Source organism: Pleurodeles waltl, chromosome 11 (assembly GCF_031143425.1).
Source record: "Pleurodeles waltl isolate 20211129_DDA chromosome 11, aPleWal1.hap1.20221129, whole genome shotgun sequence".
Taxonomy (NCBI): Eukaryota; Metazoa; Chordata; class Amphibia; order Caudata; family Salamandridae; genus Pleurodeles; species Pleurodeles waltl.
In genome coordinates, this window is record NC_090450.1 from 338807965 (window position 1) to 338825491 (window position 17527).

Genomic DNA, 17527 nt, shown 5'->3' on the forward strand with positions numbered 1-17527 from the left:
GCTCAGCACCTATTAATAATATTCAGACACTTTTGTCTGTTTTTGGTGGGAACCTATTAATAATATTCAGACACTTTTGTCTGTTTTTGGTGGGAAGCCCTTCAAACAGACCTCTTGTGGCCAGCCCACTCTATGGACAGCCCTAAACTATGTATCCCCCACGCTGGCAGCCATCCCTGAGAGTTAGAGACAATCTCTTTGGGCGATTTTTGTCAGTGATTGTCAAAAAAAAGATTATTTTGTTTTGGGGTTTTTGTTTATGGGGGGTGGATTTGGGGTTTTTGTGTTTTTTTTTTAGTGTTTTCACTATTTTCCATAGCGGCTGTTGTAAATGGTAACTTATAAACTACTTTTCACTCATTGTATTGTATATAATACTCCTTTTTCATATTTTTGGGAATTGTTCTCATCATGCATTGATCTTGCACTCCATGTGGCACAGTAGGAAGATTGTGAGGTGCACATTATTTTTTTGCTCTCCTTGCGGCGGCACCTCTGTAGGAATGCTTAGCACAGTTGTGCTCTCCTCTGCTTCAAGAGTTGAACTCGCCCACTGGCATCCCAAGTATTTTGTTTCCTGCTTCAGTTTGAGATGTCTTCTCATATTCGAAATAGTGTCCTCTGCTTCTTGCTCAGCCTCTTGTCACAAAGTTTGCTGATGACCCGCCTAGAATTGAGCTTATTCTCGCCTGGAGCAGTGGTTGAAGAAATTAAAAACCAAAGGAAACCCTGGTATTCTCAGGTTTCAATCTCCCCCCACCGTCCCCCACCACCACCACAGATCATTTCTTCCTCAGCAGATGGCTGTGCAATTTCTTTGCGTGCCTTGCTCACAAGAGCCACACTGAATCTCAACTGCTCAGATTCCTTGCTTCTCTCAAAATGGTGGTTGTGCCTCCGTTGATATGGGACAGGCACTTTGTGATGTGGTTGAATATTACCAGATCTCTCAATCAATGAAAATCTCAGAATGTTCTTTCATTTGAGAAATAGTCTGCAGAATCATCTAAAAGACCAGACTATATAATAAATCCTGCCCTGCTGCCAGGTCTGTGATCCCGAGTTTGAGACTGATGCATGTTATGTGTTTTTTCAAGATGCAGTGGACCATCCTTTACTTCTTTCAAGCACACCTGGCACTTTATTGTAACACTAATTTCTCAAACAATTGAATGGAATTACTTCAAACCAAGCAAATGGCCGCCCTGCCTTAAGCAAAGTTCAGCTTTCATGCCAGGTATGGTCTAATTCCATTCAGCTTTTGTTCTGTAGTGAAAGGAAAGATTTGTACAGAAGTTTAAAAGACTTTTTTGACTGCACTTTTATTTCTATCCTTGACCGATCGATCCACACATTTTTTGTGTCGTACCCAAATTAGATAAACGTTCAGAAAGTTTATTAAAGATAGATTGAAAAGGACCAAAAGTTGTTAAGAAAACAAAAATGGCTTTTCAATGGAAAGTCAGCCCTAACCATAAGTACAGAGTCGCAAATTGTGTGATTTTAGGACTGTGATATGGTACAATAATGCCTTCAAAGGGTTCTGGTGGCCTCATAAACCACTACAAGATTGTTATCTATTTTTAATATTATATATTTATTTATTGGGTATTTAGCTAGCAATTGTTTACTTCAAAGTGCACAATTGTCACGGATTGGAATTAGAACATTTATGTTTTGTTTACCTTTCGTCAGTGCTTAATTTGAGCCGGTGGTTGCCGGAGGGGGCGGGATGGGTCACTTGTATTCATTTTTGGGGACGGGCATTTATTTTTCCTCCTCTGACATTTTCCAAAACCAGGAGAGGTAAAAATATAGTTTGCAGGTCTTACGAAAAAAAGCGGTTTCTATATCAAATAAGTGAATGAATACGGCCAGACAACGTGCTGGACGGTTTGCGTTTTTGCCTCGTACTCCCGATTACCTTGCGATCGTAAAGCGCTACAGGGCAGTTTGAGCGCAGTCGTTATGATGAAACCCATATTTTACAGGGAGCCTTGAAATAGTTTTCATATTTGACAGTTCCTTGTGAAATATGGGTTTTTACCAGTGCATGTCCACCCCCTGATGCAAACACTTTACTCTGTGGGCAGTGGGCGGTGACTGATGCCTGGCTTGCTAAGACCCTGTGACACAAAGATCAGGATGCGTTAGAGTGGCTTAGGTGGGTGTGGAAACATGACCTTTGTCACCCACTAACTTGGAAACAATGGAGCAGAGCGACTGCCTAGCGCATAAGGTCTCGCGCAGTGCAGCTGTTCAATATACATAGTTTCATGTGTCACACAGAGCATACCTTACACCTGCCAATCTGCATTAAATATACCCCACTGTCACTGCAGCAGACATGATTCATGTGTTCTGGGACTGCCTGTGGATTCCGGTCGGGGATCTGTTTGGCCCTTGCGGGCGCCACTGGCAGAACAGACCTGGACTGCGTGTCCAGTTGCACCGATGCTGGCGAGGAGGGGCCGCCTTTAACCATTTCATGGACCCAGCTTTGCTTATAGTCCGAACGGCAATCGCAATGCATTGGAAAGCCTCGGCATTGCCTCGCATGGAGCGTGGGCAGAGCATGCCCCTATGCTGGCCCATGGAGGTATCCGTTGTGCTCTGCCGTGAGGACGTGCGAGGGCCGGGGGAGCACCTGACTGCGGCTGTGTGAGACGAACCGACTACCTCACTGCAAGGAGATCCAGGGCGTAAAGTTGGCTCCACCTGAACGAGACATAATGTGAACACGCCAAACTCACGACATGGCTGCCCGCCCCCCACACACATTGCAATCACACGCGAATACATTGCGCACAGTGCCCAACCGCCGCCTTATTGTCGATACACGGGAATGGTCGCACCATAACACATTTCATTCACAATCACTGCACGGTGACAGTCTCGGAGTTCAGCACATTTTTTTACTGTCCCTTTTTTTTCTTCTCTGTTATTAGTCAACTGATGGGGCAGCGAGTTGTAGTGACTCCGGACGACGTTAGGTGTGGAAAATGATGCAGTGTACTACCTGTCGAGTGATTTGATGCGTGTGTAATGATGTACCTACTATGCACATAAAATGTGCTATGTACAAAAAAATAAATATATATTGTTTAAAAAAACCAGTGCGTTTTGTGCATTAAAAGTACCAAAATACATGCGTGAGGTAAGAGCAATATGATTGTAATAGAGCATGTCGTATGGAAACCCATACATGTGGGCCACTGAAGGACTAAGAGAATAATGATTTCCCTCCTTAAAAAAAACAGTTGTGTATTATTCTGTGAGGACCTGTGAGGTTCTATTGTGTTTTAGGTTGCACGGAGTTTTTCTAGTGTGTTTTTGTATCTACGTTCCTCTTATATCACCCAAGTATTTGGCTCACCATTGAACAGTTAGTTGTGTCATGTCAGGGGGTCTCCAGTTGGCAACTATATGGCTCTACTACTGAATTGTGTATGTGAGCATGCAGGAAGACCATCTAACATTATCTGTGACAGTTGGGATGTGTGAAGAGCGTTGTGAGACATCTCTTTGCCAACTATATTGCCTTGATGCTGTGAGATATGTTGTCTCTTTCAACAATATTTGAGCAAGGAGCAGACCGTACAGTAATGGTGTATCACTTTCACATCTATATGGCTGTGGTACGTATTTAACGATCAGAGACTGGCCTCTCTCAGTGACCAAGTTGTTTAACAATCCCAAAAAATGGTCGTGTCTAAGCTGGTTTAGCTTTGAGGGTAACCGGTCTTCGGTATCTGACTGGCATGAAGGGGGAGAATAGGTGAGGGAAAATGGTTGAAAGAAGAGCCAAAGACAATACTCGAGGGGAGAATGCGGATGCCTGGAATGAGGAGGGTGTTAGAATGTGAATTTTCAGAGATCGATGACAGAATTCATGATTATCTTGTTGAAGGATACCAGGACACTCGACTGTGAGTCCTGGAATGAAGGAGACTGCCTTTTCCTATTCGCACCACAATGGCAAATGTATCACAGTCATAACCTTTATGCAAATCGCTGCCTAAGAGATACATTAACAAATATGCACAAAGCTGGTGAGGAACTCTGACAGAGGAACTAACTGGAAGGAGGAGGGTTGATTTATTTGTAAATACACCCTCTGAACAGATGATCGCTCCCTATTTGGTGTAGGTCTTCTGCTGTTTGTTGACCATCTTAGACTGCATTTGCTGTTAGCAGTTATTGCTTACTATTTCGTTTATATATTATACAATTTGAGAGAGATGACTGAACTAGAGAATAGGTTATCTTCCAGAAGGTAATTGATGTATAAATATATTGGATAAGGCCCACTAATTTAAGGGGCACTAGGATAAAACTTTACACGGGTATAGTTGCCCTTCAAGACATCCCTCTAGGGTTTATCTGGGACTCTCATCTACGTATTGTTTGTGGAATATTTATTCGCGGAGACCCTCATCTACAATTATGGTACATGTGAACGTGTAGAAATAAAATTACTTAGAGGAAAGAACCAATCAGATTATTTATTCAAGGGTTTACTTTGTAGGATTAAAAATAGTACACATTGTACCATGAGGAAGCTGGGAGCTGATTAGTACCCCAACATTGCGGGGTCTAGATGCTAAAGTATTAGTTTGCCCCAGGGGCCAGTCAGCCTTCATCAGGACCAGAAGAGACCCTGTCAATGTTGCATGAATCAATTTGTAATGCTGAAGAATCAGCATGTATACACTCATTCATACCTACGCTCCTTTTTGTAGTAAGCAGGTGTAAATCTGTAAGGAGGGATGAAAGACACAATTATGGTCTCTTTTTTTTATTCCACTGAAATGCACACCATGCAAGTGAATCTCACACACTGCTGGTACATACTCAGTATTAACACAGCAAAACTATTTTGTTTACACATCTGTTCCTTTGTCTGACATGGTTTAACAGATATTCCTGCTCTCTATTCCCTTGATAGAGCGCTCCCTGCGCTCTATGACAGTTACACTGTCCCTGTTACACAGATCTCCAGCTGTCTGTATCCCCATTCTACAGCTCCCCCTACGGTATCTATCACAGTAAAACACCTGCCCTCCTCTGTCAGGTATCTATTGCAGTTATGTATTTACTGGTTTATTAATTGAGAGGATAATCATGGTTGATAACAAACGGAAGAACCATATTTTGTATTTAGGACCCAACTGATGCAGAGAACTGCAGTGGGTGCTTTACAGTCCACGAGGAGACATTTTGTTGTACCCACAGGGCTAGTGCTTCAAAGTCTGTAGTGGCCCAAAATAATAAGGAAAGTTTTGAGCTTATTGAACATCTTGGAAGCATTTGTATCTACCTGCTTTGAGGATAATATGTTAATACAGACACTATTATATGTTTGCTGTCTAAGAATCATCACAAAGTGGGACTCTTTCTGGTTTATTTAGACCATTTCACACACTACAAAAATACCAACCTTAGTTATCAAACCCAATTTTACACCGACGGCCACCTCCCTTAGTGTCTTGCTCTTTGCACAGTGGGTTTAGTAGGCCTCTACAACAACGCTCTTGAGAAAAGTAGAGAATGTTGCGCAGCAATGGAGGAAGGTGAGGTAGGATAAATGATGTAACTAGAAAATGCAAATTACATGTTATTATACGGAACATTCTGTTGCAGAAATGTTTCACTGTGTTTTCATTTTATACGAGTATAATACCTTCCACTCTCTTCCACTACAGAGCACCGTGTGTAGACGCTTATTTTTAGTAACTTGTGATCGGTCTGAGATTGTTTTGGGAATCTACAAAATATGCAGTTTATAGTGAGTGGCTTGGCAAGTGTGGTAAATCCAAAAATATGCACAAAACCCCACACCCTTAGAAATTCTGAATTGCAGTGGCCATGAAGTAAAACTATTCAAGTACTGTTGTGGGTGCCTAACATACTACTTTGTGCTTTTAATCTGTGACACAAGTTGCAAGGAGGGGCAGTTTTCAAAACTTGGATCAGCAAATAGGAAACAAGCTTTCTGAGTATCATCAAAGCGTTGTATTCGGGTAAAATGAAGAAACAGAAAAGCATCACGGTAACAAACAGTCCATAATTCATAAATACACACAACAAATTATTAAAAATATAAAGCATTAAAAAACGCAATCTCGTTACGGAATAACTCTCTGCATCTGCCAAGATTATGTCATCACAATCAATCTCCAATTAAATTCCTAAATCGTAATGCAGTCTAAGAAAGCTAGCGACATAAGGAATTATCTCGGCAGTCAACAGCTCTAAAAACAACAAAGTAGGGCGCACTTGAGTAAAATGATGAACATTTAAAGGGGGGGGATAATGCAAACTTTCCTAGGGACTTTAAAATATTTCCAGAACATAGTAAAATGCATAGTATCCTGCCAGGAAATCTGATCGCAAGAGCAAAATGACAATGCCAACCCCAAGAGAATGCAAGCAGCTGTGGAATTACCTGGGAAATGTCTACCTTTTGGCAATATTCGTCAGTAATTGAAGTGTAAAATACACCGCTTGATCAAAATGTTTTCCCTATGTATTTTAGGGAGAGCTACCAGCCTGATTGAATGCCAGCCTCACTCGCTCTCTCAGTTCCATTTTCGATATGGTTCGAAGTGGGGGTATTTTATTTTTCTGGGCACTGCCCTGGTGTGGCTCTACCCTTCAGAAGAGTCTCAGATTAATCAAGGACTATCCTCGTCATCCACTCCACCTTCTCTAGGTGCTGTACCAACAGCTTGTTATCAGAGGTGTCAAGCGAGATGGCACAAGCTTGTTGTAACGTGCTTTTATTTTGCCCTCTTATACATCTGTTTTTCTCATTATCTCCATCACTCAGCATTCCTTTCAGTAACTGCTACTGAGTGCTCCGCCACCACCCTGCTGCCACTTCTTTGAATACCCCATTGCATAGTTATGCCTATTATATGCATGGCTTAATTTGTACAGTAAGTGGACACAGGGCTTTAAGTGGAATTAAAGAAAAAAAAAAAGGGAGTGGGGAGGTCTCGAAAGGGGGAAGGTCTTATGTAATGAAGGGAGTGACAAACATATAAACTACATTTCTGTGACTTCACTAGTGTGCAAAGTGGCCAGTATTTTGGTTCCTTTCTGAGCTTTTTGTTATTTCATCTAGATATATAACAAAAACTGTCATTTGCCTCAAACCAGCCAGCACTATTGGCTTTGTGAATGGTTGTTAGCTGTGTACTTCCTTTGCACAGAATCACAATTGCCAATCGCCTAGAACCAGACAGCACTATTGGCTATGTCACTGGTTGTTAGCTGTGTACCTCTTTAACACAGAACCACAATTGCAACTGGAATTTTCCCATTGTCCTGTGCTCTTTGCTTAAATTCCAAGGATTGGGTGACCAGGTATTTGTAAACCTTTTTTACTCACTGACAAGCATAGTAAGAAACTTGCACTGTCTTCAGACTGAACTCCAGAGCTTTCAGTTCTGGTCCTTTATAACACCTGGAGGTGACAGGTCAAAGAATGCACTATACAAGAGGAATATGCTAAGCGGCAAGAAATACAGAAACAACATCCTAGAAATAGCTTCCTTAATTTTAAATTCGATAAGAGTGTTAAAAGAAATATAAACAGAGGTGAAATTGCTGACATGGATTACAGTAAAACTTCTTACGTTCATTTTTTCAGAGATAGGTTGCTTTGCCAGTTAAGAACATGAACACAGGGCCTGATAGGGACCCGTTTCAATATCCTTTTCTAATTACTATAGGCTCTGCGACCCGTAGGTAACCGGCCCACTTAAAGCCTTAAGTGGCAGGGCCTATTGTTTTGCTGCGAGGCCCAGGCCAGCGCAACCCAATGGCTGGGGTGCCCAATACCAAGGTTGTGTACTCTTCATTTCACCTCAAGACCCTTTCTTCCGCAACCAGACACCCTCTGTTCCTTTATCTCAGTATTACAAGTTCTTTTCCATCCCTGCATTCTCCCTTTGTCACTGTTTTTTGTAATATTCTCTTCCTTTTTCCTGTTTTCTGGTTGTCTCTCTCTCTTGCTCTTTGTCAAAGTCTGATGAAGAAAAGTAAGTGCGGGTGCCCTGAAATAAGTGGTGGTGGGCCCCACTTGCAACCGCTGGCTCATATATCACAGGCTATATTTCGCTATTTTCGGTAATTTGGGACTCCTCACCGATGCACCCCCAGCAGCACTCTTACCTAGCCTCAGTAGGATGGCGGACACCTCTGCCAGCGTCCCCCCTGGCACCGGCGTGCTGTGGTCAGACTTGCTCCAGCCTACGCCAGCCCTCGCCAGTCGAGAGTGAATGAACTCCCTGCAAAGGGCCTTGGCCTGGGACACCAGCTCTTTGTCCGTGGGCGAGCGGTCGAAGGCTTCCATCACCTCCGCAGCGAAGACTGAGGAGCGCCGCAGCATCTCCATCCTAGGAGGAGAAACAGCCTTCTTCAGGGGCGAGGGCCTTCGGGCTCCGCAGTGACCCTGGCGTGCACTCCAAACTCCAGAAATCACTAGCTCTATAAATACAGGCGCCGCGTAGAGCCGGCGCGTCCTCTTGCTACCACAGAGGACCTAACGTCGAAACCATTCATTTATTTTCTAAACACAGCACGTGTGCAATACTGCCCGACGGTTCAAGCGCCTTTCCCAGAGCTTCTGGTCTGCATCAGGAATTCAGAGTGTTCTCGGGTCGGTTGTAGCGAAGACCACCAACGTTATACAGGAAGAAAATATGCGGACACAACCGCCGAAATTCCCGCTGTCCCTCGAGAGCCGCCGCCCCCAAGTCCTGCTGTTCCAGTTTCCCCGGGTGCCACGGTACCCGTCCTGCTATTTCCCCGAGTCACGTTGCCCCCCGGCTTCACTTCTTGCTAGACGGGGTGTGCCCGGAGTCTCACTGTTCACAGGACCAGATGCCCCCCAGATGACTTTATATGTAAATTAATCTGTTTCCTTGTCCCGATATGCCCTGCTTCCGCTGTGTCGGAATTCAGGATCCCCCAATGTCCTCCAATCCCTCTGCCATAAAGTGCTGCTGCCTCCAGGTCCCGCAGCTCCCAGTGTGGCGCGCAAGTCCCGCAGGAGAAGAGCAATAAAAGCCGAAGCCTCCTTCGTCCCCTATGGACCTCTCAGTGCATCTCTGACTGCCCGCTTACAGGAGAATGGTGGCAGGGTGGAAGCAGGTGACCGTGTCCGAGTACTGCCCTTCTTGTCCTGTCATTAATCCACAATTTTGATGCTGGAGCTCAGAGTCCGTCCACTACCGAGATCACAAGTCCCGTACTCCAAGTCATTCTGAAGTATTGGAAACCTTCGAAGCTGCCGCGGGGGCTCTCTGGCTCTCCAGTCTGCTCAGCACATCTCCACGTCCGACTTCGGAGACAGATAAACAGATCCTGAGTGACTCGCGCCTTTTATGGGGAGTGTAATGGCCTGGGAGGAGTCTGGACACCCGTCAGAACTACTGCTGCTGCCCTCTTAAGGAGGATCAAGGGAGATACCTTGAGGCTCGAGGCATGAGGTGGATGGAGTTTGCTCCGTGTCAAGGAAAACAGAATGGCATCTACCGGGATGATGCACCTCATATCAGTCCCCATTCTATCTCTCAGCAGAGAGGCCCTGACACACTAGGAATTATTTGATCACAAGGCTTTCTAGTTTTATAGCTCCATGCACTAGTGCCTCACCCAGACCAGATTTTTGCTTCAATGCCTTGACGTAGCAAGCGCTTCAGAGATACTAATAACATACCATTTGCATTCTGGGACTTGCAGTCATGTTTATCTCATTATTAAACAAGCATTGGTAAAGCAAATAGATTAGACGTTCAAACTTGATGGCTTCCAAGCACCCAATAGAAAGAAGGTGAGACTAAAATACTCCTGAGGGCAGAGCCTGTTCTAGGATTTTTGAGGCTTTGGGCAGAACGGAAATGTCTGAGGCCACTCTAATTTGCATTTGGCGTGACATCACAGGAAATAATATGAAAGGAAGTGACATCAATTGACCATTAAACATTTTGCATCCTTGAATTGACTTTGCAATGAAGCAACTTTCCTGGTGCAGATATTAGTAAAATGATAAAAGCAAAACTATTAACCCTATTACAAACTATTTTATCAAGCTCTATTAAGTGGAAATACATTGCAATAGTCATGCTGGATGGAAAAGATTGCCGCAGGTCTTTCCAAAACTGAGATCTTTATTCAAATCTTAACTAATGATTTCTGAAATAGGGCATTATTAGGTATTTGTTATTTAAAGCAATAACGAAAGGCAGTGGTCACTGTACAGGGTGAAAGACACCGCCAACAGTGCTGTTAGGCCCAGCGGAGGAGGGTCTCTCCTAGGCTTCATAGCACTGGATCATGTAAGAAAAAGCCTTTTTTTTTTTGCATGATCACCCCCACATTTTTGGACTGATGCTGCTGGTTTTCAGAATCTGAAGGCGCAGTGAGGTCTGACAAATAGGTGAAGCACTCCATGAGAGTGTGTGCGCTTTGCAGAAGTATCACTTGTATATGCTTCTCTCCTCCTCACTCTTCGCTCTGATGCACTGTGTGCTTCTCTGTGCCCTCACACTCCACGCTACCTGCTTCATAGTGCTTTTCATACTTTCCTTTTCTCCACGCCCACCTGCCCTCTTGTTCCCCACCTCCTATTCATTTTCCACTGCACCTGGTTGCCAAAGCCAATAGTTGGCCCATAGGCGAGACTGATTGGCTTTGCCAATGCTTGTTATCATTTGTAAGTCACCCTACAGGCATGCCCACTGAGCCCTAAAGGCAGGGTGCATTGTATTAAAAAAAATGGACACATGTATTCCTCACTTTACATGTCCTAGCAGTAAAAAAGCTGCGCTGTCATCTTTACTGTGGAAAGGCTAGAAGCACAAAGGCAAGTACAGAGATATACGCTGACAGCACAGCAGTGCTAACTTCTGAATTGGACTACTAAACATGATACTTTAAGAATTCAAACAAATTGTTGCATTAAACCCGACTTGATTCTCAAGTCTAATTTAATGTATCTTCTGTACCAATGGCAACTCTAGAAAGTTGTCACTTTGTTGCTTAAAGTTTTCCAGCATCTGTTTACCGTTACTGACCTCAAGACAGCCTTCTCATCTCCTAGGGGGAGATGTGAATGACCCTCAGGAAGGAACAGAAAGGGGCTGCTGTTATAAGAGGTGTGACCTCCTCCTGATAGGATGGCCAAGCAGGATGTGAGCTCAAACGCCGAGCTGCAAGGGGAAGCTGCCTTTGAAGGGCAAATGGTAGTCACATGTGAAACGGACTGCTCCTTTCTTTTTGCAGACAGTCTGGCATCAGGGACAGAGAGGGGAAAGCCGTTGCCAAACTGGTTTGTCTGTGGGTTTGTAGCCTCAGGTGGCCACACCTCTGGGATGGGCTAGGGAGCTCCACATGCCAAGAGAAGGGTTCTGCTATGTTGAGAGGGGGCAGAGTGGTCCAGTCAGGGCTAGTTAGATGCCATGCTTCACCCAAAGTCATCATTAGGCAGGAGGGGACCTATTAGCCCATTGGCTAGTAGTCTCCACATCATCCAAGGACAAGAACTGGGCATAAAACTGTCAGTCTTGCAACAAGACCTAAGGTTACATCTTAAAGTAGAGGACTGAAGAAGGACTACCCTGCTATTCCCTGGACCCATCGAAGTGAGGCTGCACCGAAGGAGGACTGTTCCTTTAGCTTCTTGGTCTAGCTAAGACTGGACTCTGCCTATGGTGCTGTGCTCCAGGAAAAGTCATCTCCAATCTCCAGACAGAAGAAGTGACTCTGAATCCAATAGAACTGCTTCGCCCGCTGCGAGTGGACTTTTCAACTGTTTTTCTTCCTGCTGTCAAACATATGCTGCAGTGAAAGGTGCCATGAAATATGGAGAATTTCAGGCACAAAACCATATACAGAATCTTCGTGTGACTATATCCCTCATCTGGTTGAATTGGAAGCTTTTGTTCTGGCACTACAGAGTACAGATCCTGAATTCCAGGCACTTATAATGTGTGATTCCTATTAGTGCATGCAGTCCTATAATGATCATTTACATTATTGGCACTTGGATGGATTCAGAGACTATAAAGAAAACACTATCAAGCATATATTGCTTTGGGGAAAGGTGGTGGCTCTTAAAGATACTGTGCCACAGGCCCATGTAATTCACACATTGAGTCATCAACATGTGGGAAAAGATGTTGCAGGGAATTTATTGGCTGATGAAGCTGCTATGGCAGCTGTTCAGAATGTACAAGTAGCTGCAATTACTCATTCCCATACGAGAATTACTGATGACATTATGTCTGTGGTCACAGATTCGGATAGTGGCATTCCTTTACTGAAAAAGTACCCAGTAAAATACTCCTATCTGTTGAGTGCCCAAAACATTCCCTTTGTCTGCATTCCTGGGGTGGGTGATCAAGTGATGCCCAAGAAGGACCGCAGGTTAGAGTTAATAATTGCTGCTCATGAAGGACTAGCTTCTGCCCATGCTAGTGTGGTAGCTACAGTTTCCTTGTTACAGAAACATTATTGGTGGCAGGGTCTTTATAAACCGGCTAAACAATATGTCCTCTCCTGTGACTTTTGCAACAAATTAAAAAATCAACTGTAGCCTGGCCACCGCCGACACCCCTTCTAGTTTCTAATAAACCACTACGATGTGTCTATTTGGATCAATGCAGACCACTCATTCAGATAGTACCTTTATAGTGATTTTATTGGCAGTTGATTAATGTTCTTGATTTCTATGGGTGTGGCTACAGCGATCTACTGATGCCCGACCTGTTATAAAACATTTGCAGGTCTTTATTGGTACATATGCAGTAGTAGCATTCAACTTGGACCAGGGACCAGCTTTTGCCTCTAAGGCTTACTGGGATACCCTGGGCACTCTGGTGAGTGCTTAACAGCTACAGTCAGGTTCAGATCGTAGTTGGATCCATCACCTGTATGAAGTATAGAGAGCTTTAAATAATCCGCCTAGAAGATCTTAAGGTGGTCAGACCCCCTAAGAAGTCCTCTGTCCAGACGTATGTTTAAGATTTAGATAACCTTGTCACAGTGGCAACTGATGCGCACTTTGACATTAATGAATGTTTTGTTGTCTTACAGGAATTACAAGACTTATGGGATGAGCACTCAAATGTGAATTCTAAACGTTCTGCCACTGATGAAGTGAAGGAGCAACCGGCGACTTTTGGCTGGATTCCTAAATTTAGGGATTTAGTCTGGGAGAAAATTACAGACAAAAAGGAGTTTGGCCCTTCCTACAGTGCCCCAGTGCCTGTACTTGCTGTTCAAGGTACTCTAACAGTGATTTTACCACTGCTTGCTAGTTGTAAACAGAAACAAGTTTCCATTGACTTAATCAAGCTCCATCACGTGGCTAGTCCTTCACAGTAGGCCACAATTGTATCTGGGTAGTTCTTTATCTCTTCTCCCTACCTTGTAAGTAATCACTCTACATGCATTAAGAAGTCCTAATATTTGTATTCCCCGGATGAGGTCTTCTGATGCTGAATATGCAGATGTGCCTGTTTCTACTGCCAACACAGGACATGTTTCTGAGATGGGTGTACAGTGTTCCACTGCTGCATTTGGGAATTACGTTATATATTATCAACCACCTTTGGAAGTACCTATGGCTTGTCTTTTGCCTCACACCACTTCTGTCATTGCACAGACTGCCTCTGGTTACTTTGTTGACACTAATGATTTTTCTTCAGATTCTTTATATACTTTCGTGCATGGTGCTCATGCGCTATGGTTTTGATTTCTTCTCCAGAACTGTTATCTGAAGTACTTAAGACCCATTCTTCCTCATATAAGATGTGAAGACACTTGTCCCTTGTGAACATTACTGCATTTAACATCCTTGATGGCATTGTTTGGGATAAAAACCCATTCGACATTTTTGGTCCCTTAGAAACTTTACAATTTCCATATATTTTTAAGATTGCTGTAGATGATTTTGTCACCCCAGGCTCTATATCTGATGATTGGGACGTTGTGACTGTTTCAAACATGTTATTTGAACTAGAGTTTTATACAATATTCGAAAATGAGGATTTAAATTTGAATTCTGTGAAATGTTTTGATACCATCAGTATGCACATCATTGTTTACATAGAGCAAGTACATCACATGCTGGTTTTAACTATACGCAGTGGTAACACTGCCTAGCACCACTTGCAATGAGTTCCCAGGACTATTTTAAAAAGTTCCCTTATTTCTTCTGGTCATGTCCTCACAGACCCAGTTTTGTTTTATTATGAGTTAACATCATCCTCAGCAAAGAACAATATGCCAACACAAACAATATAGATTAATTCTGAGTTGTTAATTTCCAAATTGACTGTGCAGGGTCATAAATATTGGAAAAACAATATTGATTTAAAATCAATTTGGGGTACAAGACACTGGGAGGTCCAGGGCATTGATTCTTTATTTAGGGCTTGTTTATCCCTCAACAAATTATATATTTAAACAAAATAGTACAACAGACTACGTCTTGGATTTGCTAATGTTAATATGTGAACACCTAGAAGTACATTAATCTCACTGAAGAACATCTTATTGACATGGTGCAGAATGGTACTTACAATACTTTTCTTTACAGTTGAGATGGGTGGTTACTGTGGCCTGTTGACACTTATGGCTGCAATGCATATTTTTTAAACTCTTCTAAGGGACTTACATCCAACAGACCAGTCTTCATAAATGTTCAGTCACAACACTCGGGTGCAGTAAACTACCTATATTGTATGTAAGTGATGCCAGCAATGGCTAGAACATTCCACTTTGTCCTCTGTTAAGCAACACATATCTCTTGTGACAACATGGATATGCAAGATGTTTTATGCGGTCCCAGATCCCCACGGTAAACATTTTCTATATGCTATTTATAACGAAGTTTGAAAATCTTCACAACAAGAAGCTGCTGAAAGGTTGCAATAAATTGATAAGGAGAATTTAGAAAAGGCATTAACTATTGTCAATAATCGTATGACTGAACTGTCTATTAATATTTCTTCACGGAATAATATTGTGTCATCTGCATTTTATATAACACAAAATGGCATGCCTGTCCTTGTACATGGTCAAAATCAATTAAGATTAATTTTGCAACTGAATTGGACATTGTAGGTTTTAAATCAACCAGAGTGCCATGGAAATATTGTTTATGTCATATCATTTGTCATGGTTTCAAAAGTTCATGCCCAAGAAAGATGCAGTTTAGAGTATGTGTAATGTAGAGCATTGAGCGCATTTAGAGGAATTCCCTTTACTGTAGCTGTAACAGCTTCAGATGTATGGTTATTTCAGGGTTTCATTTCTCTAAGGATGTCTACATTTCATTGCATGTCTTGACCGAAACACTTTCAAGTAGGCAGATACGAGTAGATTGGTGGCGATTTCTTGCATGAGGCATGGTTTCTTCCCTTCAATTACAAATGTGCGAGTGGTGATCGAGAGGTTTTCCTCAGTGTAAATTAATTCAGAATTTCCTTGGGCCATTCATTTCTTAGTAAAGAGATAACACTTCATGGAGCATGCAGTGCGTCCATGGCCAAATTGGCGTTTTAGTTGAAGGGTGTTCCTGTATCCTATATCTTTGATTAAGCCATTTTTTGTTACTTTCTATCGGAAGGTACTGAGATTCTGAGTGACCAAGGTTGCTGGGACATTAAACCAGGTGTCCCTTACATAGTAACAGTTTCCAGGGTGGTGACTTGCTATATGAATGTGTTGTATCTACCCACATACACAGCGGAGAAAATAACCTTGTGGCCAACAGTCCCTATTTCCAAAATTAACTTTGACAAGTTAAGTTGACTGAAATTCTTGTTTCCGAAGGATGTAGCATTAACATCTGCCAGAGAAAGATTTGATCTCCAAGTTGCTTGGTCATCTTCAGAAGTACAGCCACTGCTGCACACTAATTTACCGCTGCATTTTGGTGAACTAGTGCACCACATTTTTAATGCTTCAAACAGCACTGGTGTTGTACACTTTTATTCAAGCGATTGGGTCTGGATTTGTTTCTGCATTTCAGTCTGTACTTGGAGTTATTCCGTCTTCTCTACACTCTCTATTTTCAAGAAGTTTTAGAGCCATTCCATTGGTACTATTCCTGGTAATTGCCATTTTGGTCCTTTATTTGTTGCTCTGCAATGGATGTTTCACAACAAGGCCAAATGGTGATGGAATTGCCACATGTCCTGTGCTGTAAACGTATTGTGCAGTACTTTGGATTGTCTTTGCTACTATAATTGAACGACAACTGGCCATTGTCTTTCCAGCCTGTGTGGTGTTTAGTGTGTACAGCCTGTGTTCAACTGCCTCTGGTGCTCTTTCAAGTGTGTACTAGACATATGCCTTGCTACACATTTGGCCCAGACTAGGGACATGGATTTACTAGTGTATCCATTGAGGGTGCACCTCTAGTGTTCTCCTATGTTGTTACCATTGCTACAGGATGCTTACTATGAGTTGCCCACGCCAGATGGATGGATAAATGGATGCTTCTGCTCCAGGATCTGTGGCATCTGGCTCCTCACCTGAGGCTACACTTCTAGCACCTCTGCCTTCAGCTTCTGGTGATGAGACTGATACTGGCCAAGTTTGTTCTTTGGAACGTGCTCTTTGGGCCACTGTGGATCTGTCATCTGTGGATGTGGGTCCCTCCAGGACTCAAATCACTTTCTGGACATGGTGGACCTCTCAGGGATACCGGCATGAAGTACGGACGTCTCATAGACCCTTTAATTTGGCCTTTTGCTTTTAGATTGGTTTTATTATATTTTTAGTAGCTTGCAGGATTTTTTAATTGCCATTTTGATGGCTTTTTATAGTGCGTATATTTCTACAGTTTTATCGTATATAATACTATGCCTTTTAAATGATTTGAAAGTAGCTAGCTTCCTTCCGACCAATGGAAGGGTGTTGCATGGCCGTGTTTTGTATCAATTTTAGATTAAACTCTTTGTTGACATCTTTTTCAGTGATGACTTTTTCTACACTTTTCTGCTAACATGTGAATGTGCTGTATGTGCATCTTTGATAGGTATTGACGCCCTTTAGTCTGTACAGTTAGTTCCAGGGTCATACATTTAGAACACAATTCAATTGTTTCCCTTTCTTGCTGTGCTCTTTAAGAGACACGTCATTTTAGCTAGACGAAACAAAATGAGTTTGTCATTGCGTCTCTGCCAGAGTGCAATATGAACAACACTTTGTTATATAAATGGCATCCATGCTAAGAATCAGTGAGAGGAGCACTTCCCTGCTGGGATTAACACAGAACCTTTGCGAACTGTGATTGAGATGCAGCCCTGCTGACTCTGACCTCAATCCAGCTAAGGAGGATAACCTGTACCAGTTTCTTGGCATCTGACACCAAGGTATGGGGGTTAGACTATCCCAACTGATCCTGCAGAAGGATACTCCTGGTATGTTCTCGTTAGTATAGTATTCAATACAAACAGGCGAATTCAAACTTAAGCAACAATGAACTTGGTCGAATTGTTCA

General features: G+C 42.9%; 1 protein-coding gene across 1 annotated transcript in view; it reads right to left on the minus strand.

The window, feature by feature from the left end:
• The window catches only part of BOK (BCL2 family apoptosis regulator BOK), a 157841-nt gene extending 148475 nt beyond the window's left edge, over positions 1-9366 (minus strand). Inside the window, exon 1 of the mRNA XM_069213630.1 lies at positions 8182-9366. Coding sequence (XP_069069731.1) covers positions 8182-8404 — 223 coding nt within the window. The 5' untranslated portion in view covers positions 8405-9366. The remainder of the gene's footprint in view (positions 1-8181) is intronic.
• Positions 9367-17527: the final 8161 nt, after the last annotated feature.